Here is a 26435-nt window from a genome sequence, read left to right as displayed (position 1 = left end):
TCAGCCTGGGCTAGAGTGAGACTCTACCTCAAGAAACCACAAAAAAAAGTAGAGAAAAATTATTTTTAATTTATTGATTTTCTTAAATAAGTTGTTGCACTTCTTATATGTCAGATTATAATAAAATGATACATACATTCATTATTAACTATAAATTAATTATTTTAGGTTTATGCAGAAATTATGGCAGTACTACAGCATGATGACCAGCATGCCATAAGTCCCCAAGACAGTGTATCTGATCTGTGTCAACTGAGTACACAAACTGTGTTCTCCATGCTTGACCATCTCACCCAGTGGGCAAGGCACAAATTTCAGACACTGAATGCTGAAAAACTTAAATCAAACCGAGATAAGGTTAACTTAATGGGTGAGTATTTTCTCTCTAAATTAATTACCAATTAACTTTTTCCTGTCTCAATTGTAAAATTCATGTATTGGTTTTATTTATTTATTCATTTGCACACAGTCAGAGACAGACAGAAAGAGAATGGGTGCACTAGGGCCTCTCGTCAATGCAAAGCACTCCACGTATTTGTGCCATTTTGTGCATTTGGCTTTCCATGGGTGGGTATTGGGGGATCAACCTGGGTCATTAGGCTTTGCTGGCAAGTTCTTTCCAGTACAGTATTAGTTTTAAAAAGGGATATTTGTATATTTTAAAAATATATCTTTATTTATTTACTTGCAAACAGAGAAAGAAAGAAATGGAGAGAACAGGTGTGTGAGGGCCTCCAGCCACAACATATGAAATCCAGGTATATGTGCATCTGGCTTTATGTGGGTAATCAAACTCAGCTCATTAGGCTCAAGATTCAATAATCCCTAACACTGAAAATAAATTATAAACTTTAAAAAATGTATGTCCTTGGGCTGGAGAGATTGCTTAGTGGTTAACATATTTGCCTGTGAAGCATAAGAACCCAGATTCTCCAGTACCCATGTAAGCCAGGTGCATGTGTCTAGAGTTCGTTTGCAGTGGTTGGAGGTCTTGGTATATCCATTTTCCCTCTCTCTCTCTCTCTGTCTCTCTCTCTCAATAAATAGATAAATTTTTTTTTAAGTTTATTTCCTAATTCTGTACTTCCCTACTAAATAGTTACATTATATGTTTTACTGTCATCAATTGTAAATAATAACTGATTTTATATATTTTTTATCATCTTTACAACTTCTTAATATTTAATAATCGGTTACATTTAGCCATGAAAACAACAATTGCAAGGAAGGTGAGACAGATACCACTAGCTTCCTTTTACAGATGAGAAACAAAGGCTCAGTGAGTTAATACTATCCAAAGTAAAGTAAGCAATAATGGTAGAGTTGCAGCAAGACCCTCTGAACAATCATCTTGTTTTTAGTTAAATCCTAAATATGATACCTTAATAATTTAGATTACTTAACAAAGGAAATTTAAGTTAAATACTTTAATATTTTTAAATTTTTATATTTTTTAAAAACTAGCACCAAGTGTGAATTTTGAAGACTATCAGAGTGTGACTCGATTTCTAGACCTTATACCTCAGGATACTCTGGCAGTAGCTTCCTTTCGCTCCAAAGCATACACACGAGCTGTAATGCACTTCGAATCATTTATTACAGAAAAGAAGCAAAATATTCAAAAGCATCTTGGATTTCTACAGGTTTGAAATTAATGCAGTGAATTTAATAGTAAAATAATATTAGCAATTTTTTATGGTGATTGCTCATTTTATTGATTGTTTTAAATGCTGTGCTAGATGTTAAATATTTGTAGCATTTTATATGCTTTGAAATTGATAAGCATCAATTTGATATAATATCTTAAGTATTGTGTTACAAATGATACAGATTTGCCCAGAGGAAGGACACTCATCCTCATATGGGTTGGAGTGAGAGACGAGCATGGGGAAGACGAGGGATCTAGGAGTAACTTTTAGGAAATGATGTTTAAGTAACCAGTGATAGTTAGCTAGGACATCTTTGTGGAGTTAAGAAAGACCATAGTATATGTAAAGAGTAAAATGTCAGTTTTAGAATGGTAAAGGGAGATAAGAGCTTTGGGTAGAGGAAAGATCACAAATCATAGAGAACTTTTTAAATTGTTCTACCTTTTTAGAGAGTGTCAATTAGAGGAGTATGGTCACAATGTCATTTTAACTAAATGCCTTTAATAGCTGTGGAAGAAGAGCTTAAAGGGATATGATTTAAACTATTATTATTCTCCTTGTGAGAAGGATGGGACTGAGTATCGGGGTGAATATGGAAATGTGAGAATGGTGGTGAAATAATGGTTTGGTTTATCATATTATGGCTATCTCAGAAAGAAAAGAAAGATGAAGCAAGTGGAACTAAGTTAATAGAATTACGTAAGAGATGAAGACTGGTGGAATATTTTCAGGAAAAAGAAAAAGGAACTGGAAAGTGGACAAAGGTTGTAGCTCAGTAGTAGAACATTTGCCTAGCATGCCGAAGGCTCTTTTGATCCCAAGGACCACAAAATATAAGCTAAAAACACAAATATTTCACGCATGGTGGCACATACCTATGCCCTAGTACTCAGGAGGTTGCTGTGAGATTAGTGCCTGCCATCTTGGGGTACATATGAGACCTTGTCTTAAAACAGAAAAATTAGCCAGGCATGGTGGCACATGCTTTTAATCCCAGCACTTGGGAGGCAGATGTAGGAGGATTGCCCTGAGTTCGAGGCCACCCTGAGACTCCATAGTGAATTCCAGGTCAGCCTGGGCTAGAGTAACACCCTACCTCGAAAAACCAAAAAAATAAATAAATAAAAAATTAGTGACTTGTAGGGTGAATTCGAGCCCCTTTCCATCTTGGTGTTCCTTTTTACCTACATTGTGTGTGGGTTCAGTAACCTTGTTTTCCCTGCCATTGTTTTGTATTCACATTGAAAAATTCCAACCCTATATAAACTCACCCATCTGGCTTCCTAGTGTCTGCATGGAAGCAATTGAACATTGCTGGAGAGAAAGTACAAGATAAGTTTAATTGTTGATTTCACTTTAAATCCTTGACCTTAGTCATCTTTAATCTTAGGTTCTTCTGTCTTTCTCTAGTAAGCCTATTTGCCCTTTCCTCAAGAATGACTAGTTTATGTCTTCCTTTCATTGTGTTTACCTCAATCTCAACAGACAATCATTGACTTCGTTAGGAAAACAGAAGCCAAATCTACACCAAATTATTTTTCCTTCTTTCTGTTACTCCTAAAGAAGATGCTTTTCTGCCAAAATTCAGTCCTTGTACTGTGTTCTTCAAAGAATTCATTATTCAGATATTTCTTTTTTAGTTTTTACTTTTTTGGTTTTTGGACGTAGGGTCTCACTCAAGCAGAGGCTGACCTGGAATTCATTATGTAGTCCAAGGGTAGCCTCAAACTCACAGTGATCTGCCTACCTCTTCCTTTCCAGTGCTGGGATTAAAGGCATGTGCCACCACACATGGCTTCAGATATTTCTTTATACACTGTGGTGATTAATTTCTCTTTCTATCCAGAGTATATTATAGAGCAGGTAGACATGTTCTAGGGGTTAAAGAGTTTTTATAATTCTTTTTTAAAAATTTGTTTACTTGCGATAGAGAGCAAGTGAGAGAGAGAATATGGGCATGCTAGGGCCTCCAGCCTCTGCAAATGAACTCCAGACGCATGTGCCGCCTTGTGCCTGTGGCTTATGTGAGTCCTAGGGAGTCGAACCAGGGTCCTTTAGCTTTGCAGGCAAGTGTCTTAACCACTAAGCTATCTCCAGCCCAGTTTTTATAATTCTTAATTATGTTTTAATTTTTTCTTATAATTTATCTTTATTTTTTATATTTTTTACTTTTATTTATTTATTTGAGAGTGACAGACAGAGAAAGAGGGAGAGAGAGAGAATGGGCGTGCCAGGGCCACCAGCCACTGCAAACAAACTCCAGACGCATGCGCCCCCTTGTGCATCTGGCTAACGTGGGTCCTGGGGAATTGAGTTTCCAACCGGGGTCCTTAGACTTCACAGGCAAGCGCTTAACCACTAAGCCATCTCTCCAGCCCTAATTTATCTTTATATCCTGCTTCAGCCATGTCCTATCTCTAGTTTCTCTTCACAGTCAGCTTTGGAAAGAATTTTCTAGGGCTGGAGAAATGGCTTAGTGGTTGAAGCACTTGACTGCAAAGCCTAAGTACCCATGTTCAACTCCCAAGATTCCAAGTAAGCCAGACGCACAAGGTGGCACACCCATCTGGAGTTTGATTGCAATGGCTGGAGGCCCTAGTGTGCCAATTCTCTTTCTCATTCTCATTATAAAAAAAAAAAAAAGAGCTAGCTGTAGTGGCACACATGCTTTTAATCCCAGCACTTGAGAGGCAGAGGTAGGAGGGTCACCATGAGTTTGAGGCTACCCTCAGACTACACAGTGAATTCCAGGCCAGTCTGCGCTAAAGTGAGATGCTGCCTTGGAAAAACAAAAAACAACAACAACAACAAAAAAACACCACGAAGACCAAAATTTTCTGTCAACCTATATTAGTTTCATTTCGCATTCACTTTTCTCTGTCTCCCTCTCCTTTTCTTCTTCCTTCCTTCCTTCCTTCCTTCCTTCCTTCCTTCCTTCCTTCCTTCCTTCCTTCCTTCCTTTCCTCCCTCCCTCCCTCCCTCCCTCTTTCTCCTCTCCCCTTTTCTATCTCTTGTTTCTTCCTTTGTCCCTTCCTTCTTTGCTTTCACTCCTTCCCTCCCACCCTCCCCCCTCTCTTGCTTTCTTTGTTCTTGTCTTGCTTTCCCTCTTCCTCCCCCTTTCCTCCCTTTCCCTTTCCTTCCTTCCTTTCTTTTAACAACATTTTTTTGTGGCTGGTCTCAAGCTATGGAGCCAAGAGTAAACTCCTGATCCTCCTGCCTCTGCTTCCCAAGTGCTGGGTTCCAAGCCCATCTGTCTCTTGATTTGATGTTACTCTTGCCAAAAAGATCAGTGGCCTCTATGTTACCAAGTCCAACAGAAGTTTTCTAGTCCTTCTTTTCTTTTTTTTGTTTGCTTGTTTATTTTTATTTATTTGAGAGCAACAGAGAGAGAAGGAGGCAGATAGAGAGAGAGGAGAGGAAATGTGTGCTCCAAAGCTTCCGGCCACTGCAAACAAACTCCAGGTGTGTGCATCCCCTTGTGCATCTGGCTAACATGGGTCCTGGGGAATCGAACCTTGAACTAGGGTCCTTAGGCTTCACAGGCAAGCACTTAACCACTAAGCCATCTCTGCAGCCCTAGTCCTTCTTTTCTTAATCTCACAGTATCATGTGACTATTCCTTTTTACATTAAGATGTTTGCTTTTAGCCACATGGTGGTACACACTTAATCTTAACACTTAGGAGCACAAGTGAAGGTCATCCTTGGCAACATAAAAAGTTCAAGGCCCATTTGCTTTTCAGTTATTATCTTACCTAGTAAGATATTACGGTTTTATTCTCAATTTCTCCTGTCAGTTTCATTTGCCATTGCTTCCTCTAAATATAGAAGCTCTAGTCTCCATCCTTGGCTTCCTTGTTTCTCTATTTACTTCTTGGATTTTTTTTCCCCTCTGTCTTTAAAGAATAACATTGTGTTGTTTTCTAACTCCCCCCCCCCCCCCAGGTAGTGTTTCACTCTAGCTCAGGCTGACCTTGAATTCACTATGTAGACTTAGGGTGGCCTTGAATTCATGGTGATTCTCCTACCTCTGCCTCCCAAGTGCTGGGATTAAAAGTGTGTGCTACTGGCTTGCTTTCCAACTTTTTATCTTTAATCTAAATATTTCCTTTCAGCCTATTCCCCTCTCCCTTTTTAAAAATAGTTCTTATAGAACAGGCTAGTCCCAAACTCACTATTATAGCCTGTTCTCTTTATCTTCTTGCCTCTGCTCATCAAGTGCTGGGATAGGATTTAGATGTGGATCACAAGTTAAAGTTATCTTAATACCAGTATGTTAAATTATTTAAAAATTTAAATCATAAATCATTTAGAATGTTATAAAATACTATAAACATAGTCCAAAGAATATTTTTGTTATATTTTTATTTATTTATTTGAGAGAAAGAGAGAATGGGCATGCCAGGGCCTCCGGCCACTGGAAACAAACTTCAGATGGATGTGCCACCATTAACATCTGCTTATGTAGGTCCTGGAAAATCGAATCTGGGTCCTATGGCTTTGTAAGCTAGCTCCTTAACCATTAAGCCATCTCTCCAGCCTAAGAATGAATCTATTTCAAGTTGGAGTCAAAAAGAGTTTCAAGCTGAGCATGGTGGTACATGTTTTTAATCCCAGCACTCAAGAGGTAGAGGTAGGAGGATAAATTCAAGGCCACCCTGAGACTGCAGGGTGAATTCCAGGTCAGCCTGGACTTGAGCAAGACCCTCTCTCAAAGAAAACAAAAACAAAAAAGAATTTTTTTTTAGAACTTTGAGGTCCTTAGCCAGGTGTGGTGGTATTCAGGAGACTGAAGTAGGAGGGTAGCTGTGAGTTCGAGGTTGTAAATTCGGTGCTACAGAGTTCCAGGCCAATCTGAACTAGAGTGAGACCCTACCTTAAAAACAAAAAACTTTGGCTGGGTGTGGTGGCACACACCTTTAATCCCAGCACTCAGGAGGCAGAGGTAGGAGGATCGCCATGAGTTTGAGGTCACCCTGAGACTGCATAGTGAATTCCAGGTCAGCCTGAGCTAGAGTGAAACACTACTTTGGGAAAAAAAAAAAAAAAAAAAAAAACTTTGGGCTGGAGGGAGAGATGTCTCAGCAGTAAAGGTACTTGCCTGTAAAACCTAACAATCTGGGTTCAATTTTCCAGAACCTACATAAAGCCAGATGCACTAAGTAGAATATGCATCTAGAGTTCATTTTCAGTGGCTGGAAGTCCTGCCTGGTACATCCATCCTCTGTCTGTGACATTCTCTCTGTTTGTCTGTCTCTCTCTGCTTACAAATAAAAAATAAAAACATACAATAAAATAAATCACCTTAGAACTTTGAGGTTCTTTGTAGACCTCATGATCTTAGTTGCTAATGTAAATTAGCAGAATAAAAGTATTGTGGTAATTGCATACCTGAAACTAGGGAATATGTCTATTGTGACTGTGTGTTGGAACAAATTCTTACTCTTACTATTTTAATAAAAATGTCTTAACTGCTATTTCTGTCATGTGTACTTACAGTTATGACTTCATTTATTATTATTTTTTTTTAATGGCTGAAAAAAGAAATTATATGCTGCTATGCATGAGCCAGATGGAGTGGCTGGAGTAAGTGCAATTCGAAAAGCAGAGCCATCTCTGAAAGAGCAGATCCTGGAACATGAAAGCATTGGCTTGCTCAGGGATGCCACTGCTTGCTATGACAGAGCTATTCAGCTAGAACCAGATCAGGTAAGATAACAATTAAAAAGCACCTTGAAAAGAATGCTAAATTAGAGTTCTGAGAACTTATGTTTTAGTACCATCTCCACCAGTGTCATACTGTGTCTGGAAACTATTCAACATTCAGCATCAGGGGCTTTTAATTTATTTATTTGAGAGAAAGGGAAAGAGAATGGGCATGCCAAGGCCTCTTGCTTCTCAAACTCCAGATGCATGTGCTATTTTGTGTGTATCTGGCTTTATGTGGGTACTATTGAATTAGGGTTAGTAGGCTTGCAAGCAAGCATCTTTAACTGCTGAATCATCTCCTCAGCCAGCCTCCTTTTTTAAAATATATATTTTAAAATTTTTATCTATTTATTTGAGAGTGACAGAGAAAGTGGCAGAGAGAGAGAGAGAGAGGGAGAGAGAACGGACATTCCAGGGCTTCCAGCCACTGCAAACAAACTTCAGATGCATGCGCCACCTTGTGCATCTGGCTAACATGGGTCCTGGGGAATCAAGCCTCGAACTGGGGCCTTAAGGCTTCACAGGCAAGCGCTTAACCACTAAGCCATCTCTCCAGCCCTGTTTTTTTTTTTTTTGTTTTTGTTTTTGTTTTTTGTTTTTTGTTTTTTGAGGTAGGGTTTCACTTTAGTCTAGGCTGACCTGGAATTCACTATGTAGTTTCTGGGTGGCCACGAACTCAAGATGACCCTCCTACCTCTGCCTCCTGAGTGGTGGGATTAAAGGCGTGTGCCACCATGCCTTGCTTTTTCAAATATTTTTAAAGTCATTTATTTTATTTATTTATTGTCTATGAACAGTTTGTTTTTATGTAAAGGTGATGCTATTCAGCACTTTATCTTTTGTGGTTTTCAAGGTAGTCTCACTCTAACCCGTGACCTAGAATTCAGTATATAGTCTCAGGGTGGCCTCGAACTCATGGCAATCCTCCTACCTCTGCCTCCTGTGTGCTGTGCTGGGATTAAAGATGTGTGCCACCATGCCTGGCTTAAAATATTTTTAAAGTTTATTTTATTTCATTTATTTGAGAGAGATTGAGAGAGAGAGAGAGAGAATAGGCATGCTAGGGCATTTAGCCACTGTAAACCAACTCCAAATACATATGCCACTAGCTTATGTGGGTCCTGGGGTATTGAACCTGGGTCTTTTGGCTTCGTAGGCAAATGCCTTAACTGCTAAGCCATCTGTCCAGCCCAGCCTCAGGTTTTTGACTGATAGAAGTAGAGAGATGCACTACCCAAAGATGAGCTTGGAAGTCCTTTCCAATGTCAAATTTCTAGACATTTGGAATAGAAATTCTCAAATCACTGAAATTTCCTATGGAATATATGCATTTTAAGATGTGTAGTTTATAACTAAAATGAAGAGAATTTCAACTTGCTCTTAAGAGTATAAAGCTTAGTGCTGGGTATATAGTGGCACCCTCCCCACCCCAATGATCCCAGCACTCAGGAGTCAGGGGGGAGGATCACTGCAAGTTTGAGGTCAGTGAGGGAATAAATATAGAGTGAATTCCGGGTCAGCCTTGCCTAGAGTGAAACCCTACCATAAAAAATAGATAATACCTGGGCATGGTGGCGCGTGCCTTTAATCCCAGCACTCAGGTGGCAAAGGTTAGAGGATCACTGTGAGTTTGAGGCCAGCCTGAGACTACATAATAATTTCAGGTCATCCTGGGCTAGTGTGAGACACTACCTTGAAAAATCAAAAATAAATAAATAGATAGATAGATAGATAGATAGATAGATAAATTAAAAAGGAATTGCTGAACTGATGGAGGTAATCTATTTGCCAGGATAGGAAAGGAAGTCAGAATCATTGCTTCTGTCCTCTCCAAATTTTATTCTTTAGAACTTTGACAAGGCTGTTTTATTTTCTCAGAAGTTCACTATATAAGACCTTTGTTTTTAATAATTTTGTTTTTAGTCTTAAAGAATATCATATTGTTAGCCAAGCATGGTCGTGCACATCTTTAATCCCAGCACTTGGGAGGCTAAAGTCGAGGATTTGAGGCCAGCCTGGGCCATAGAGTGAGTTCCAGGTCAGTTTTGGCTAGAGTAAAATTCTAACTCCAAAAAAAAAAAAATTCAAAAAGAAACAATCAAAATATATATGTAATAATATTTAACCTTTTAGTTACTAAACCTCATAAAAATCTATATCAATTACATTATATCCTTTTACTTGATTCTTATAAAAAATGACAACCTTTAAAGGATATTAAAGATGTTGTACAGTCTTATATTTTTATGTTTGGTCTGATAAAAACTTAGAGCAAAACTAGAAAATTATAAGAAATTCAGTTTGAGATGGTTTTAGGTTATCTTTTATTTTTTAATATTCCTTTCAGAATGTTAAAGTGTTAACCAGATGTGGTGGTGCACACCTTTAATCTCAGCACTTGGGAGCAGAGGTAGGAGGATTGCCATGAGTTCAAGGCCACCCTGAGACTACCTAGTGAATTCCAGGTCAGCCTGGGCTAGAGTGAGACCCTACCTTGACGAACAAAAAAAAAAAAAAAAAAAACCACACATTGATAGTGAGGCTTGCCATGTAGCCAAACACATAAAGTAGATACAATGAGGCAAACAAATAGTAATTTTTCTTTTCTTTTGGTTTTTTGAAGTAGAATCTTGCTGTAGCCCAGGCTGACATGGAATTTGTTATGTAGTCGCAGGCTGCCCTCCAACTTAGTGTTCCTCCTACCTACCCCACCCAAGTGCTGGGACTAAAGGCATGTGCCACCATGCCTGGCAAGTAGTATTTTTACTAAATAACTGAACTGTTCTTATTCCCCAAGATATACTGAAAATGATAATTAATATCTAAAATATTTTTAAATTTCTAGATCATTCATTATCATGGTGTAGTGAAGTCCATGTTAGGTCTTGGTCAGCTTTCTACTGTAATAACTCAGGTGAATGGAGTGCATGCTAACAGGTAATGCTTTATTAAAAATAATTTTCTTTGATTATTTTGAGTGGGAACTTTTGTGAATTATAAGTTGAGTAGACTAAAGAAATGTCTTAAATGTTCTTATGGTGTTGTAGTTGAATACAAAAAAAGTTTTTTTCATGAAGGAGTCATCCTTGTATTAGATTTTTCCTTAAGGCAAGAACTTTCCAGGGCTCATCTTCCACTAATAAGACTCACATGGATATTTCCTAAGCCTGAAGAAAGTATGAGATCTGCCTAAGCATTAATGCCAGTTACTTTCTGTACCAGAAGTATAGTAGAGAACTTTGAGTGACTTATGGACTACTACTATGCATCTTATTTTACTCTAAAAGTTTTATAAATATGAAAATAGTCTTCATTTCCTAAAGAATATGGATTTCTTATAAATTATACCAAATATGAAATTTAAAAATGTTTATTTATTTGAGAGGAGAGACAGAGAGAATGGGCACACCAGAGGCTCTTACCAGTGCAAACTTTAAACACATGTGCCACTTTGTGCATCATAGCTTTATGTGGATACTGGAGAACTAAACCATGGCTAGCAAGCGGGCTTTGCAAGCAAGCACCTTTAACTGCTGAGTCATCTCTTCAGTCTCCCAAAATAATTTTTTGTGACAAAGATTGAAATTAAAAAGCTGGGGCTTGCAGGATGGCTTAGCGGTTAAGGTGTTTGCCTGCAAAGCCAAAGGACCCAGGCTCGATTCCCCAGGACCCACGTTAGCAAGATGCACTAGGGGCACATGCGTCTGGAGTTCGTGTGCAGTGGCTAGAGGCCCTGTCATGCCCATTCCCCCCTACCACCTTTCTCTGTTAAATGAATAAATCAAAATAAAATGAGTGTTAGCTTTAAAAAAATAAAAGGTTCTTGCCAGGCGTGTTGGTGCACGCCTTTAGTCCCAGCACTTGGGAGGCAGAGGTAGGAGGATCACTGTGAGTTCAAGGCAAATCTCAGACTACATAGTGAATTCCAGGTCATCCTGGGCTAGAGTGAGACCCTACCTTGAAACACACCCCTTCCAAAAAAAAGTTCTTCCAGTTAAAAGATTAATGTGGAAAAGCGTTCTGTTTCTTTTTTTAATATTTTATTTATTTATTTGAGAAAGGGAGAGAGACAGGGAAGAGATGGCAAATAGAGAGAGAATGGGCACACCAGGGACTCCAACCACTGCAAAGGAACTACAGACACATGTGCTAGCTTGTGCATCTGGCTTTATGTGGGTATTGGGGAGTCAAACCTGGGTCCTTTTTCTTTGTAAGCACCTTACCTATCTCTCCAGCCCAAGAGTTCTGTTCTAAAAGCCACTTTTCTTTTTTTTTTTTCTTTAAAAAAAATATTTTTATTTATTTGACAGAGAAACAGAGAGAGAGAGAGAGAATGGGCATGCCAGGGCTTCCAGCCACTGCAGATGAACTCCAGATGCATGTGCCCCCTTGTGCATCTGTTGAAGCCAGTTTTCTGTAAAACCAAATACCTTCTTTCTTTTCTTTTTCTTTCTTTCTTTTTTTTTTTTTTAGGTAGGATCTCACTGTAGCTCAGGCTGACCTGGAATTTACTATGTAGTAGTCTCAAGGGTGGCCTTGAACTCATGGCGATCTTCCTACCTCTGCCTCCAGAGTGCTGGGATTAAAGGTGCATGCCACCATGCCGGGCCAAAAACCTTATTGATATATTTTATATCCAAATTTTCTGTTCTATGCAGGGAGATGTGGTGAACAGGAAATGGGATCTCAGTTCATCACAGAATACACAGGCCACTGTTTTTAATTAGACCACTTTAAAGTAGTTTTTATTAGTGTTAAGATGTAATATATAAAGACTACCACCCTGCAGTGACTGAGAGTGGAAAAGTTTACTGGCCACTATAGTGGAATTCATAAAGTAATGGGGGAAAGCTTGCAGCCACAGGGAAGAATGTTTATGTATTGAGATGTATTTCAGCAGATGGAAAGATTTTTTTAAAATTTTTTGTTCATTTCATTTATATTTATTTATTTGAGAGTGACAGAGAAAGAGGCAGGTAGATAGAGAGAGAGAGAGAGAGAGAGAGAATGGGCAAGCTAGGCCATCCAGTCACTGTAAACAAACTCCAGACACATGCACCCCCTTGTGCATCTGGCTAATGTGGGTCCTGGGTAATCAAGCCTCGAACTGGGGTCTTTAGGCTTCACAGGCAAGCGCTTAACTGCTAAGCCATCTCTCCAGCTCAGATTGAAAGATCTTATAAATAAAAGGAGTGTAAGAATTTGAGGGAGTTTATCATGGCACAAATTGAATATCAAATTTATAATACACAATGCACAATTAGACTCCTCTTGTCTTCTCTCTAGGTCTTTTACACATTCTAATCTTTGGGCTGGTAAAAGACATTTACCAGTTGAGTGGAAGTATATTGTGTCATAGAAAAGCAAAATATTCATTGAGGGAAGGTTTCCCTTGTAGAAAATCTGTTTACGTTTAAACATTTATTTCTCTACAAACACTGGCTATATTTAATTTACGCATAATCCTTTTTAATATGTTTATGTGTATAAACTCTTACAGCCTAATCCTCATTGCTGTTAGTTATTTTCTGGCATAAAGCTTGGTAGATCTATCTGGTTAGCATATACGCTTAAAGCTCAATTCAAGGGCTAAAGAGATAGCTGTGTGGGTAAGAGTACTTGCCTCACAAGTATAAGAACCTGACTTTGATGTCTAAAACCCTTGTAAAAATCCAGGAGTGGCCATGCACACTTGTAATGCCAGTCTCAAGGTAGCAGAGCCTGAATTGCTCCTGATCAAAGATCCCTCCAGGGTCAGTGAGAGACTCCATCTTCAGGAAACAAGGAAGAAGAATGATGGAACACCCAACATTCTACTGTAGCCTCAGCACAGAACAGGCACAACTGCATACACGTGGCCTATACACTATACATACATAAAAAGTTAAAAGAACACACTTGAATTTTTATCTTGTAATTTGGACATCTTGATGTCTTATAGTTACTTTTTAAAATTCAAAGTTGGATTATTGGAAATTAAATTTCTCTTATGTCCCATTCTTAACTTTGTGTATGTATATGGCATGCATGTATTTGTGTGGGTGAGTTCAGGGACACTCCAGCTATAGCATGTGTGTGGGGGTCAGAGGTCAGCCTCCAGTGTTAGTCCTCACCTTTCACCTCCTTTGAGGCAGTGTCTCTTGTTTGCTGTAGCATGCACCAGGTTAGCTGGCCTGCAAGTTTCCCATCTTGCTGGAGTAGTACTGACTTCAGATGCACATATGTTGGTTCTGGGGATACAAACTCAGGGCATCACATTTGTGCAGCAATCGTTATGTCCACTGGGCCATCTCCCAGGCCATGTTATGTGTCTTTTAGCCTTATCCTAAATTGGTTTTGGTAATGTTTATGTTTAAAACTTAGAGTGTGTTCAATGTATGCGCTGTAAGCTGCTGGTTTTAGATTTTATCTTTTTGCACATGCGTGTGTGTGGGCGGGGGTGGGAGGTTGGGATCAGGGTCTCTTGCCACTCACTGCAAGCAAATGGTAGACTCACCTGTCACTTTTTGCATCCAGCTTTATGTGAATTCTGGGGAGTTGGATCCAGGCTCGCAGAGTTTGCAAATAAGCACCTTCAACTGCTGAGGCTCTCCCTAGCCTCATTTTCATATTTTTAAGATTAAATCTTATGTTTTCTTTTTGTTTTTACTTCAAAAAGATCAAGAAAGGTATTTAAGGATACTGATCCCAGTCTGTTAAGAGTCTGAATCTTCTTTTTGATAATATGGCTATATTATGTGGTTTATGTAGTACTATTTGAAAGCTACAAATAAAAGTATCTCTAGCCCAGAATTTTTCATAGAGCAGATAGTTGAACAATATGATTAAGAAAAAAGAAACATGGGAACAATCTAATTGCTACTATGCAATCATGATCCAAAATATTATTGTTCATCCTAGTTGCACCTAAGTAGAATTCTTAGAAGAAAAGCCTATTAGCTGAGTATGGTACCACATGCCTGTATCACAGCTACTCAGGAAGCTGAGGCAAGATGTTGATAGTCCAGGAATTCATGGCCATCCTGGGCAACATAGTGAAATCATATCTCTTAAAAGTAAATGAAAGAAGGCTGGAGATATAGCTGAGCTGTTAAGGTGCTTGCTTATGAAGCCTAAAGACCCTGGTTCAATTCCCCAGTACCCATGTAAGCCAGATGCACAAGGTGGTGTGTGTGTCTGGAGTTCATTTACGTGGCTAGAGGCTCTGGTGTACTATTCTCTCTATCCGCCTCTTTCTCTGTCAGTGTCTTTCTCTCTCCCTCAAATAACTAAGTAAAAGAAAATAAACGGGAGAGGTGGAGGGAGGGAAGGAAAGGGAAGGGAAGGAAACCTATATCGTGTTGGTTTTATAAGCAAATTTTAAAGTAACTGAAAATAGATTAAGAATAGGTATACATTGTAGACAGGTACTTTTGATACTTTGTTTTACAGTTGATACTAACTGGAAACTTTATTTTTTTAAGAAATATTTTATTTATTTATTTGAGATAGAAGCAGATACAGAGAGAATGGGCATGCCAGGAGTTCTAGTCACTGCAAAGGAACTCCAGAGGCATGTGCCACCTTATGCATCTAGCTTATGTGGGTTCGAACCTAGTTTCTTCGGCTTAGCAGGCAAGCACCTTAACCGCTAAGCCATCATCTCTCCAGCCCAGGTAACTTTCTAATACCCTTGGTGTTTAGTTTCCTAGCAGCCCCCAACTAAGTTATTAGAATTACCTCTGTCTGAATGTTGGTTCTGTTTCTTCTATAATCTTTAAGTTAAATGCACAACTTTTAAAGGGCCATGTTTTATCTAGGAATTTTAACTCTTTTTTTTTTTTTTTTTATTCATTTATTTGAGAGTGACAGACAGAGAGAGAAAGAGGCAGATAGATAGAGAATGGGCGCGCCAGGGCTTCCAACCACTGCAGACAAACTCGAGACGCTTGCGCCCCTTTTACATCTGGCTAATGTGGGTCCTGGGGAATCGAGCCTCAAACCAGGGTCCTTAGGCTTGACAGGCAAGCGCTTAACCGCTAAGCCATCTCTCCAGCCCAACTCTTTTTCTAATATATGGCATAATTAATTTTGTCAAGAAATGTGGACTCAGGATAAAACTAGATTCATGTCCTTGTCCACGTTAGTTACTGTCTATATGACCTCATACAAGACACCTGACCTCAATGGAACTCAGTTTCTGTATAAAATGGCTTGCTTAGCCCACGAGATTATTAGGGAAACCAAAATGAAATAATAGATATGTAAACCTTGTTAAAAACCCAATGCCAACCAGGTGTGGTGGCGCACGCCTTTAATCCCAGCACTTCGGAGACAGAGGTAGGAAGATCATTGTGAGCTAGAGGGCACCCTGAGACTCCAGAGTGAATTCCAGATCAGCCTAGGCTACAGCGAGACCATACCTTGAAAAATAAAAGGAAATGTCATTTTTCTGATTTTAAAAAATTTATTAGAGAGAGAGAGAGAATGGAAGTGCCAGGGCCTCCAGCCACTGAAAATGATCTCCAAGTGCACATGCCACCATGTGCATCTGGCTTACATGGGACCTGGAGAATTGAACCTGGGTCCTTAGGCTTTGCAGGCAAGTGCCTTAACCACTAATTCATCTCTCCAACCAAAATGTCATTTTATAATGGTTCTCAGAAATAACTCCAAAAAATATTTTTTTGAAGGGATGTAGGGAGATGGCTCAGTGGGTAAAATTGCTTGTTGTGCGAACATGAGGACTTGAGTTTGGATCCCCAACACTCCACATAAAAAGCTGACATGGTCGCACTTTGTAACTCTGCATACTGGTGGTGGTGGAAAGGAGTAGGATTCACTGTGTAGGCCACCAGCCTAACCAAAAATAACAGCAATCAATAGGTAGATTAAACATTTTAAGACTGGCTTGATGGCTTTATCTTAGTGCTCCAAAGTAAAGCTTACTAACCTGCACTTTCCATAGTTGAGGGAGCCAGTCATGAAACAGACTGCATGACACAAGACTCCTTCCGGTACAGGAGCTGAAAGCAGGCTCCTGTCACATGATGGTGTGACTGACACTGTTAGGTTGGTTTGCAGTAGAGCTTGAAGAGCGCAAGATGATGTGATTTCCTCTCTAACATTTTTTAACCTTATGTTACTTTTGTCTCTTTGTGGATTCAAGAGCCTGTTGACTTGTGAAGAATTTGCTGCCCTCTTAAGAGCGTGTTGACATTGTTCTTGTGAAATTTCTTGCACATCTGACTATTATGGAAGAAACAATAAAACTATACCATGAGGAAATTAAAGGTCTTTACTTAAAAAAAAAAAAAAAAAAGGTAGAGTGAGAAACTGCCTCAAGGCCTAAGATAGAATGTTAAAGCAGGACACCCAAAATTCTGAGTGTCAGCCAGGCATGGTGGTGCACACCTTTAATCCCAACACTTGAGAGGCAGAGGTAGGAGGATTGCCATGAGTTCGAAGCCACCCTGAGAATTCCAGGTCAACGTGGGCTAGAGCAAGACTACCTACAGGCCCTCCCCTCCCACCCCCGCCAGAAATTCTGACCGTCACTTTAAATTAACTGGAATTTAGTTGATATGAGTTTCTCTAAATAGGTCTGAATGGACAGATGAATTGAACACATATAGAGTAGAAGCAGCTTGGAAACTGTCGCAATGGGATTTGGTGGAAAATTATTTGGCAGCAGGTAAACGTACTATCTAAACTATAAGCCTTTGAATTTGCTATAAATATTAGGATTTATAAATCTTGATAACATTTACAACTAAATTTTAAAGACTTTTATGATTGCCTGTTTAATTTTTTTTAATTTTCTAAAATATTTATTTATATGCAATGAGAGAGAGAAGATGAGTGAATGGGCACACTAGGGCCTCCAGGCCCTGCAGACTAACTCCAGATGCATGTGCCACTCTGCATTTGGCTTTATGTGGGTACTGGAGAATGGAACCTGGGTAGGTAAGCTTTGTAGATATGCACCTTAACTGCTGAGCCATCTCTCTAGCCCTTGAAGTAGTATGAAATGATCTGTATTTCTCCTGGCTTATTTGATCAAAGTTGTCAAGCTGGCTTTTGTATCCATCTATCAGGGAATTTCTTTACTCTTCTCTTTCAGATGGCAAATCTACAACATGGAGTGTCAGATTGGGACAGCTACTATTAGCAGCTAAAAAAAGAGACATTACAGCTTTTTATGATACACTGAAACTAGTGAGAGCAGAACAAATTGTACCTCTTTCAGCTGCCAGCTTTGAAAGAGGCTCTTACCAACGAGGATATGAATATATTGTGAGGTATTTTACGGTTCTTACTTTCACACTTTGCATCTACAAACTTCACCTGTTGGAATCTTTTTATGAATAAATTCTAATAGTTTTTGTATATTGCTTAGCTGCTTAAAATCAATCCTTTATTTTATTTAAGTATTTACTTATTTATTTTGAGGTAGAGTCTCGCTCTAGCCCAGGCTGACCTGGAATTCACTGTGTCGTCTCAGGGTGGCCTCCTACTCACAGCGATCCTCCACCTCTGCCTCCCAGTGCAGGGATTAAAGGTGTGCACCACCACGCCCAGCTTCATTCTTCATTCTTTTAAAAATCTGCTTGCATCCTTTTAATTCTCTTAATTTACCTCAGGAAAAATTGGTAAAATAATTATTATAATTAAAGTATAATTAATGTAAAAGATAGTTACCCATGTTTAAGTTAATATATCCACTGGTTTGAGTTTGTTTATTTATTTATTTATTTTGAGGTAGGATTTCACACAAGCCTAGGCTGGCCTTGAACTCAGGGCAGTCATCCTACCTACTGATGGGATTGAAGGTGTGTACCACCACTCCCAGCTTCCACTATATTTTACATCATCCTGTTCAGTAGCTTTTTTCCCTTGTTTAGCTTTCTTTTTTGATACTAGGTATTGAACCTAGGATCTCATATATGATATATATAAAGTATGCTAAACAAGTATTCCACCACTGAGCTATATCCCCAGCCCTAATAAAACCAGAAATTAGACCACTGTGTTCAGTTTGTTCTGTAGCTACTTAGCTCTGTCTTTGGCCCTGAACATTGAGTCACAGACAGTGACTATTATAAAAGATCACTAAGAGAAAAAACTTAATACTACATGTCAGAGTTTTTTTTTTTAATTAAAATTTTACTTTTAATTTATTTGAAAGTAGAAAGAGAAGGGGGAGAATGGGCACACACTAGGACCTCTAACCTATGGGAAGTGAACTACAGATAACTGTGCCACTTTGTGTATGTGGTTTAATGTGGGTATTGGGGAACTGAACCCCGACCAGCAGGCTTTGTAAGCAAGCAAGTGCCTTTAATTGCTAAGCCATTTTTCCAGCCCCCATATATTAGAGGTTTTTTTTTTTTTTTAAACTATCATATACTGTCAGACCCTCTTATACTAGTAATGAATCTGTATTTACTTTTCTTTCTTTTTTTTTTTTTTTTTTTCCCAAGGTAGGGTCTCACTCTAACCCAGGTTGACCTGGAAATCAATGTGTAGTCTCAGGCTGGCATTGAAATCATAGCAGTAGTCCTACCTCTGCCTTCTGAGTGTTGGTATTAGAGGCACTACTAGGCCCAGCTATGAATCTGTTTTCTTTGATTTTCATGTAGATGGTAGAGTTTGAGTTTTAAACATTTTTATTAACAACCTCCATAATTGTTAACAATATCTCATGGTAATTCCCTCCCTCCTCCCACTTTCCCCTTTGAAACTCCACTCTCTATCATATCCCCTTCTCCTCTCAATCAGTCTCTCTTTTATTTTGATGTCATGTTCTTTTCCTATTATGATGGCCTTATGTAGGTAGTGTCAGGCACTATGAGATCATGGATATCCAGGCCATTTTATGTCTGGAGGTACACTTTGTAAGAAATCCTACCCTTCCTTTGGCTCTTACATTCTTTTTAACACTTCTTCTGCAATGGACTCTGACCCTAAAATAGAGATATTTCAGTGCTGAGCACTCCTCTGCACTTCTCAGCACCATGGTGTCTTCTGAGTCATCCCAAGGTCACTGCCATCTGAAAAGAGAAGCTTCTCTAACCACAAGTGAGAATAGCATTAATATATGGGTATGAACATTTAGAGAAGTGCTTACTGGCAGTTTGGTGAGTATTGTTTATACATTTAGCCAGGCACCAGCAGACATTTTACCCCTAGGGCTCACGACTACCCCTGTTGTAGGTTTTCAGTGTCAGGGACACCATGGAGCAGGCCTCCAGTCCAGTTAGAGAGTGGTTGGTTTTCCCTATAACAGACATGCCACTATTGCACCTGTTGGCTTATTTGGCCTGGCTGGCCAAATTTAAGGCTTGCAGTGTCCAATGTTGATTATCTCCACTGGTGATTTCTCTCTCCCCCATGGAACTGCATGCAGCATAGCTTTCTCCAGCTTTCTGTGAGCTGGTCTACATAGATGAGTTTTTCAGCTCAGCTCCAGCAGGATTTCTCAGTGACCTTGCAGCCCAGTTATGTGGAGAGTTTGATTTTTTTACATTTGAATTTAGTTTTATATATCCTTCCGTATCATTCACAAGAATTTAGAGATCATAGCAACTCAATATGTCTTTCAAGTAGAATAAACTGGTGCTTTATTATAAATCAGAGATACAAATATTGCTGTTTATATATGAAAGTTGTATGCTAAAGTCTTAGAGGTAACTACAAATTTTAGATTTTTTATGAATGATTACATGCTTTATATATGAGATTTATAATGTTAGATGTGATAACATTTATCCAACTCTGTCTCTCTTTAGATTGCACATGCTGTGTGAGTTGGAGCATAGTGTCAAACCACGTTTTCACCTAGATGACCATTGTCAAGAAGACTCTCTAAATTGGGTAGCTCGACTAGAAATGACTCAAAATTCTTACAGAGCCAAGGAACCCATACTTGCCCTCCGGAGGGCTTTATTAAGCCTCAACAAAAGGTTTGTCCTGATGCTTTTTTTTTTTTTTTTAAGTTATCAGTTACTCAATTTAGCATTATAATATTATGTTGGATACTATTGGGGAATTATTTTTTCTCATTTTTTTATTTGCATCTTCATTTTCCTGTTTGGAATTCTCAAGAACACACTAATAGTTGAAACAAACTTAGAGCATAAGAATCAATTTTCAGGCTGGAGAGATGGCTTAGCGGTTAAGTGCTTGCCTATGAAGCCTAAGGACCCCGGTTCGAGGCTCGGTTCCCCAGGTCCCACGTTAGCCAGATGCACAAGGGGGCGCACGTGTCTGGAGTTCGTTTGCAGAGGCTGGAAGCCCTGGCGCGCCCATTCTCTCTCTCCCTCTATCTGTCTTTCTCTCTGTGTGTGTCGCTCTCAAATAAATAAATAAATAATTAAAAAAAATCAATTTTCTTTCTGTCTTGCTCTAACCTGGAATTCACTATGTAGTCTCAGGGTGGCCTCAAACTCATGGTGATCTTTCTACCTCTGCCTTCCAAGTGCTAGGGTTAAAGGTGTGCGCCACCATGCCCAGCAAGAATCAATTTTCAATCTGGGCATGGTGTTGCATATTTGTAAACCTAGCATTTGTGAGGGTAAGGGAGCAGGATAGCCATGATGAGTTCCAGGGCAGCCTGGGCTGCACAGCAAGACCCTGTATCAAAAGCAAAATAAACAAACAAAAGATAAACCTGTTTCCCCTCCAATCTCCCAAGGAGCAGGTCATCCAGTTTTTTGGCTTATTTCAGAGTTATATAAAAATATGAGAAAAGGGCTGGAGAGATGGCTTAGCAGTTAAGCGCTTGCCTGTGAAGCCTAACGACCCCGGTTCGAGGCTCGATTCCCCAGGACCCACGTTAGCCAGATGCACAAGGGGGCGCATGTGTCTGGAATTTGTTTGCAGTGGCTGGAGGCCCTGGCGCGCCCATTCTCTCTCTATATATATATCTGCTTCTTTCTCTCTGCCTGTCACTTTCAAGTAAACAAAAAAATTTTTAAAAAAAATGAGAAAAGTGCTACGGTAACAAATGCAAAATAGAGAATGTCCTGGTTTTGAAAATGCATTCTAGTTTCATACTTTCACCTGGAATTCACTTTGTAGCCCACATTGGCCCTGAAATTGATATGATCCTACTGCTTTCTATATCCCAGGTATGACAGCTGGCTAGCCTACAACTTATGTGGTTCAAGATAACCTCCAACTTGTAACATTCCTCTTCCCTCTGCCTCCTGAGTGCAGGGAGAGCCATTAGTGAAGAGACTGGAAAATGGAGCACGTCCTCATTATTGAATTCTCACTAGTCTGCTCCAGAAATCTCAAACTGCTGTCCTTGGAGTGCTGTAACCTGACACCATGGGGCTGCAGTCCCTCACCCCCATTTTAGGCTTTGACCAAGAGGGAACATTGATCAGCCCTGATTTAAAGGGCGTTGATTTGCATGGCAGAGGTTATATGCACTGACCCTCAGGCAGACCCTCTTTCCTAGACTAGGACTGTTTACCTCCCAACCTGGACTGCCCTCCTAACCCACTCCCTACTCACACACAGCCTATTACCCTCTGGTGCAGGCAGCACTCTACTAATTTGCCCAGTTTCCTACTGTCTTGCAGTGTACCAAATAAACTGTTCCTATAAATGAAAGAAAGGAAGGGAAGGAGGGAGGAAGGAAGGGGAAAAAGGAATCATTTTAGAGGTCTTTTATTCTTCCCTCCCTCCCTCCGTCCCCTCCTTCCCTCCCTCCCTCCGTCCCCTCCTTCCCTCCTTCCCTCCCTCCGTCCCCTCCTCCCTCCCTCCCTTCCTTCCTTCCTCAATAGGCTTTCATATATACCTAGAACTCACCATGTAGCCAGGGATGATCTTGAACTTCTGATCCTTCTGCCTCCCCCTTCCACATGCGGGGACCATAGGCATGCTCTACCATGTCTGATTTATGTGATAGTGCAGATTGAATCTTTGAAAGGAGAGGAGAGGAGGGGAGAAAATTAAGGTCTGGGAAGCTAGCTCAGTCAGTGCAGTACTTGCCTTATAAGCACAAGGACTTGAGTTATGAACCCTAGAACCCATACTTAAAAAGCTGATATGGTAACATGTGCTTGTAATCCAGCACTGGGGAGGCAGGGTCAAGGGAGTCTCTGGGGCTTGCTGGCTAGATAGTCTGGCCTACTTGGCAAATTTCCGGCCAGTTGAATACCCTGTCTCAAAAAGAAAAAGTTAGATAGCACCTAAGGAGCAACATTCCAGCTTGTCCTCTGGCCAGTGCACACACATGTACTCATACACAGAATTAAACTAATGGGTGTTTTTTGTTTTTTTCTTTTTTTTTTTTTAATGTTTTATTTATTTATTTGAGAAAGAGGCAGATAGATAGGAAGAGAGACAGCAGGAGAGAGAGAGAGGGAAAATGGGTACACCAGGGCCTCTAGCCCTGCAAATGAAATCCAGACACGTGTGCCCCCTTGTGCATCTGGCTTACATGGGTCCTGGGGAATTGAACCTGGGTCCGTAGGCTTCACAGACAAGTGCCTTAACTGCTGAGCCATCTCTCCAGCCCTTTTTTGTTTTTTCTTAACAGTTAATCATTGATCCCTTTGAAATGGTATATTGAGAAGGTTCTATGTTGGGAAGAAATGCTTTAATTTGTTGAATATACTTATAAATACTGTGTTTCTCCCATGTTTTGCTACATTTCTTTAGACCAGATTATAATGAAATGGTTGGAGAATGCTGGCTGCAGAGTGCCAGAGTAGCTAGGAAGGCTGGGCACCACCAAACAGCCTACAATGCTCTCCTTAATGCAGGGGAATCACAACTTGCTGAACTGTATGTGGAAAAGGCAAAGTGGCTCTGGTCCAAGGTAATGGTCAAGAAAATGTCATCAGATAATATCCTTTTTGGAATTATGTTATTCCTACTAAGGCCCAACTGAGAGATTTTCAGAATTCAGTACTTTTTTCCTGTCATATCATTATTTAATCTATCATACACCAAGAGGGACTGTTCCCACTATCCTCCAGTGCTCAAATACTTTCTGGTTACAACCATGTAAATTATTGGGATTTTTTTTTCTGCCAATTTTAATCTGTCCTACATGTTTCTTGAGGGAAATGACTAATTCTTTATTTTTACCATCTATAGAGCAACTCACACATAATGGTGTTTCATATAGTTTTATCTCCTCTCTCTTAACTATAAACTTTGTCATTGATGGTGGTTAGATTTTTTTTTTTTTTTAAGATAGTGTCTCATTATGTGGCTACATAATGATCTTCTGCTGTAATGGGACCTTGCTGCCCAGCTGTCTGTGAACTCTTTTAAGCCAGAAATTTAAAAAAAATCATTTACATATCTTCAGTTACCTATTTTTAAATCATAACATGAATGAAAGAATGAATGAATATGAATTCTACATGAAATGAATCAAGGCTTCCTTTTTGAAATCTTTTTTGCTAAGAGGGGTATGAGAAATAAACATATTACAGATGTATTTGTACCTAAATATATTTAATGAACTTTAAATTGAAATAATTTTAATTTTCAGAAAATAAGAATATATTCTTAAATTAAAGTGTTTATTAATTGTTTTCTTTTAGGGTGATGTTCATCAGGCACTTATTGTTCTTCAGAAGGGTGTTGAATTATGTTTTCCTGAAAATAAGTCCCCAACTGAGAGTAAACACATGCGAATCCATGGTCGAGCTACGCTACTAGTGGGCCGGTTTATGGAAGAAACAGCTAACTTTGAAAGCAATGCAATTATGAAAAAATACAAGGCAAGTCTATACATGATGTGATTTCCTTTAGAAAAACAGTTAAATCTGTTTTGCTTTCTAAACTGGATAAAAGTTTCTGTGTTTTTGAATAATTTTTATTTGCAAGCAGAGTGAGATAGAGAGAAAAATAGACAGATAGAATAGGCATACCAGGGCCTTTAGCCATTGAAAACAAACTCCACATACGTTGCCACTTTGTGCATCTGGTTTTACATGGGTATTGCAGAATCAAACCTGCATTGTTAGACTTTGCAGGCAAGCACCTTAACAGCTGAGTCACCTCTCCAGCCCCCTGGATAAAATTTTTAATAGTGCTCAGGAAACTGGCTGTGTGTGTGTGCACATGTGCATGTGTGTGTTTGTACATGTGTGTGTGTTTGTGTGTATGGGTGCAGATATACATATGTCATGACACACATGTAGAAGTTAGGGGACAGCCTCTGGTGTCTGCCCTACTCCTCCACTTTGTTTGAGGCAGGGTTTCTTATTGTTCTTGCATATTCATCAGGCTGATTGGCACTTGAGATTCCAGGAAGTTCTCCTGTCTCCCATCTCAGTAGGCATGCTGGGATTATAGGCACCCATGCTCTTGCATCCACCTTTACATGAGGACTTAGGATCCAAACTCAGGTACTCATGTTTGCCCTACAAATATTTTATCCACTGTGCCATCTCTAGCTCCAGGAACTTTTTAGTTAGTGAGTATATATCATAAGTATATGGAAGTTTCTCACCAGATCAGAAATTGCCACAAAACAAATGTATTTGTAAAACCAATTACCAACTTATATCTTAGCCTGAAAAATATTAAATATTTTTATTTATTTATTTGCAAGGAAAGAGGAAGAATATGACTGAGAAAGATCAAATAGGTGTGTCAGGGCCTGTTGCCACTGCAGATAAACTCCAGACATGTGTGTTACTCTGTGCATCTTTTTTTGTTTGTTTGTTTGTATTGAGGTAGAGTCTGGCTCTAGCTGAGGCTGACTTGGTCACTAGTCTCAGGGTGGCCTTGAACTCATGGCAATCCTGCCTCAACCTCCCAAGTGCTGGGATTTTAAACGTGTACCACCATGCCCAGCTCTACATTGTGCATCTAAACAGAACTTCCTTAACAGTTTTACAAGATGGCATTATGAATCATAAGCCTCTCAGAAACCCATGGATCAATAAAAGAAATGAAATGGAAATTTAAAAATATGTGGAGCTTTTATTATAAAAGTTTATAAAGCTGAGTGTGGTGGCATATGCTTTTAATCATAGTGCTTGGGAGGTAGAGGTAGGAGCACTGAGTTTTAGACCAGCCTGAGACTCCACATAGTGAATTTCAGGTCAGCCTGGGCTAGAGTAAAACCCTACCTTGAAAAACCAAAAAAAATAAATAAATAAAAATAAATATATATATATATATATAAAAAATAAAGTTTATAAAAGTAGCCTGAATGGTGCTGTAGAAATGGCTTTAGCGGTTCAGGTGTTTGCCTGTGAAGCCTAAGGACCCAGGTTCGATTCCCCAGGACCCATGTAAGGCAGATACACAAAGTGGCACATGTATCTGGAGCTCATTCACTGTAGCTGGAGACCCTGGCACACCCATTTTATTTCTCCACCCTCTCTATCTGCCTCTTTCTCTCTCTCTCTCAAAAAAATAATAATAATAAAGATTTAAGCTGTGCATGCCTTTTATCCCAGCACTTGGGAGGCAGAGGTAGGAGGATTGCTGTGAGTTCGAGGCCTCCCTGACAATACATAGTGAATTCTAGGTCTGCCTGAGCTAGAGTGAGACACTGCCTCAAAAAACAAAACAGTAAAACAAAACAAGAAAGAAGGAACCTGAATGGGGCTGTGGGGCGGGGATGGGACAGGATTTTGTTTTAGTTTAGAGTAATGGTGACAGTATTCTGATACTGGGTAGTAATGGTCATTTTTCCATTCTCTTTTTTTTTTTTTGTCTTTTTCTTTCTTTTTGTTTAATTTTTAAATTTTTATTTATTCATTCATTTGAGAGAGAGAGAAAAGCACACCAGGGCCTCCAGCCACTGCAAACGAACTCCAGACTCATGTGCCCCCTTGTGCATCTGGCTTACGTGGGTCCTGGGGAATTGAACCAGGGTCCTTTGACTTTGCAGGCAAGTTCCTTAACTGCTAAGCCATCTCTACAGCCCCATTTTTCCATACTTAATATAAATAATAATAATAATAAGAGACACTGTAAAAGTATTAGCTTATGGCAAGCCCAGAGGGAAGAAAGTTTTATAGGGTTTTATAGTTACTAGTTTTTGTTTTTAATTTTATTATTATTATTTATTTATTTATTTTGATTTTTCGAGGTAGGGTTTCACTCTAGC

The 26435-nt window shown here is 39.4% G+C and overlaps 1 protein-coding gene across 3 annotated transcripts in view; it reads left to right on the top strand.

Moving 5' to 3' along the window:
* Atr (ATR serine/threonine kinase) overlaps nucleotides 1-26435 on the top strand; it is a 141200-nt gene that overhangs the window by 69319 nt on the left and 45446 nt on the right. For all 3 annotated transcript variants that reach the window (XM_045136479.1, XM_045136478.1, XM_045136480.1), the window contains 9 exons: nucleotides 169-370; nucleotides 1465-1643; nucleotides 7193-7357; nucleotides 10203-10294; nucleotides 16939-17030; nucleotides 17460-17637; nucleotides 20128-20301; nucleotides 23012-23171; nucleotides 23908-24087. In XM_045136479.1, the coding sequence (XP_044992414.1) occupies nucleotides 169-370; nucleotides 1465-1643; nucleotides 7193-7357; nucleotides 10203-10294; nucleotides 16939-17030; nucleotides 17460-17637; nucleotides 20128-20301; nucleotides 23012-23171; nucleotides 23908-24087 (1422 nt within the window). The remainder of the gene's footprint in view (nucleotides 1-168; nucleotides 371-1464; nucleotides 1644-7192; nucleotides 7358-10202; nucleotides 10295-16938; nucleotides 17031-17459; nucleotides 17638-20127; nucleotides 20302-23011; nucleotides 23172-23907; nucleotides 24088-26435) is intronic.

This window comes from Jaculus jaculus, chromosome 17, assembly GCF_020740685.1.
Source record: "Jaculus jaculus isolate mJacJac1 chromosome 17, mJacJac1.mat.Y.cur, whole genome shotgun sequence".
Taxonomy (NCBI): Eukaryota; Metazoa; Chordata; class Mammalia; order Rodentia; family Dipodidae; genus Jaculus; species Jaculus jaculus.
The sequence above is the reverse complement of the archived record's forward strand: the minus strand, read 5'-3'. Positions and strand labels throughout refer to the sequence as shown.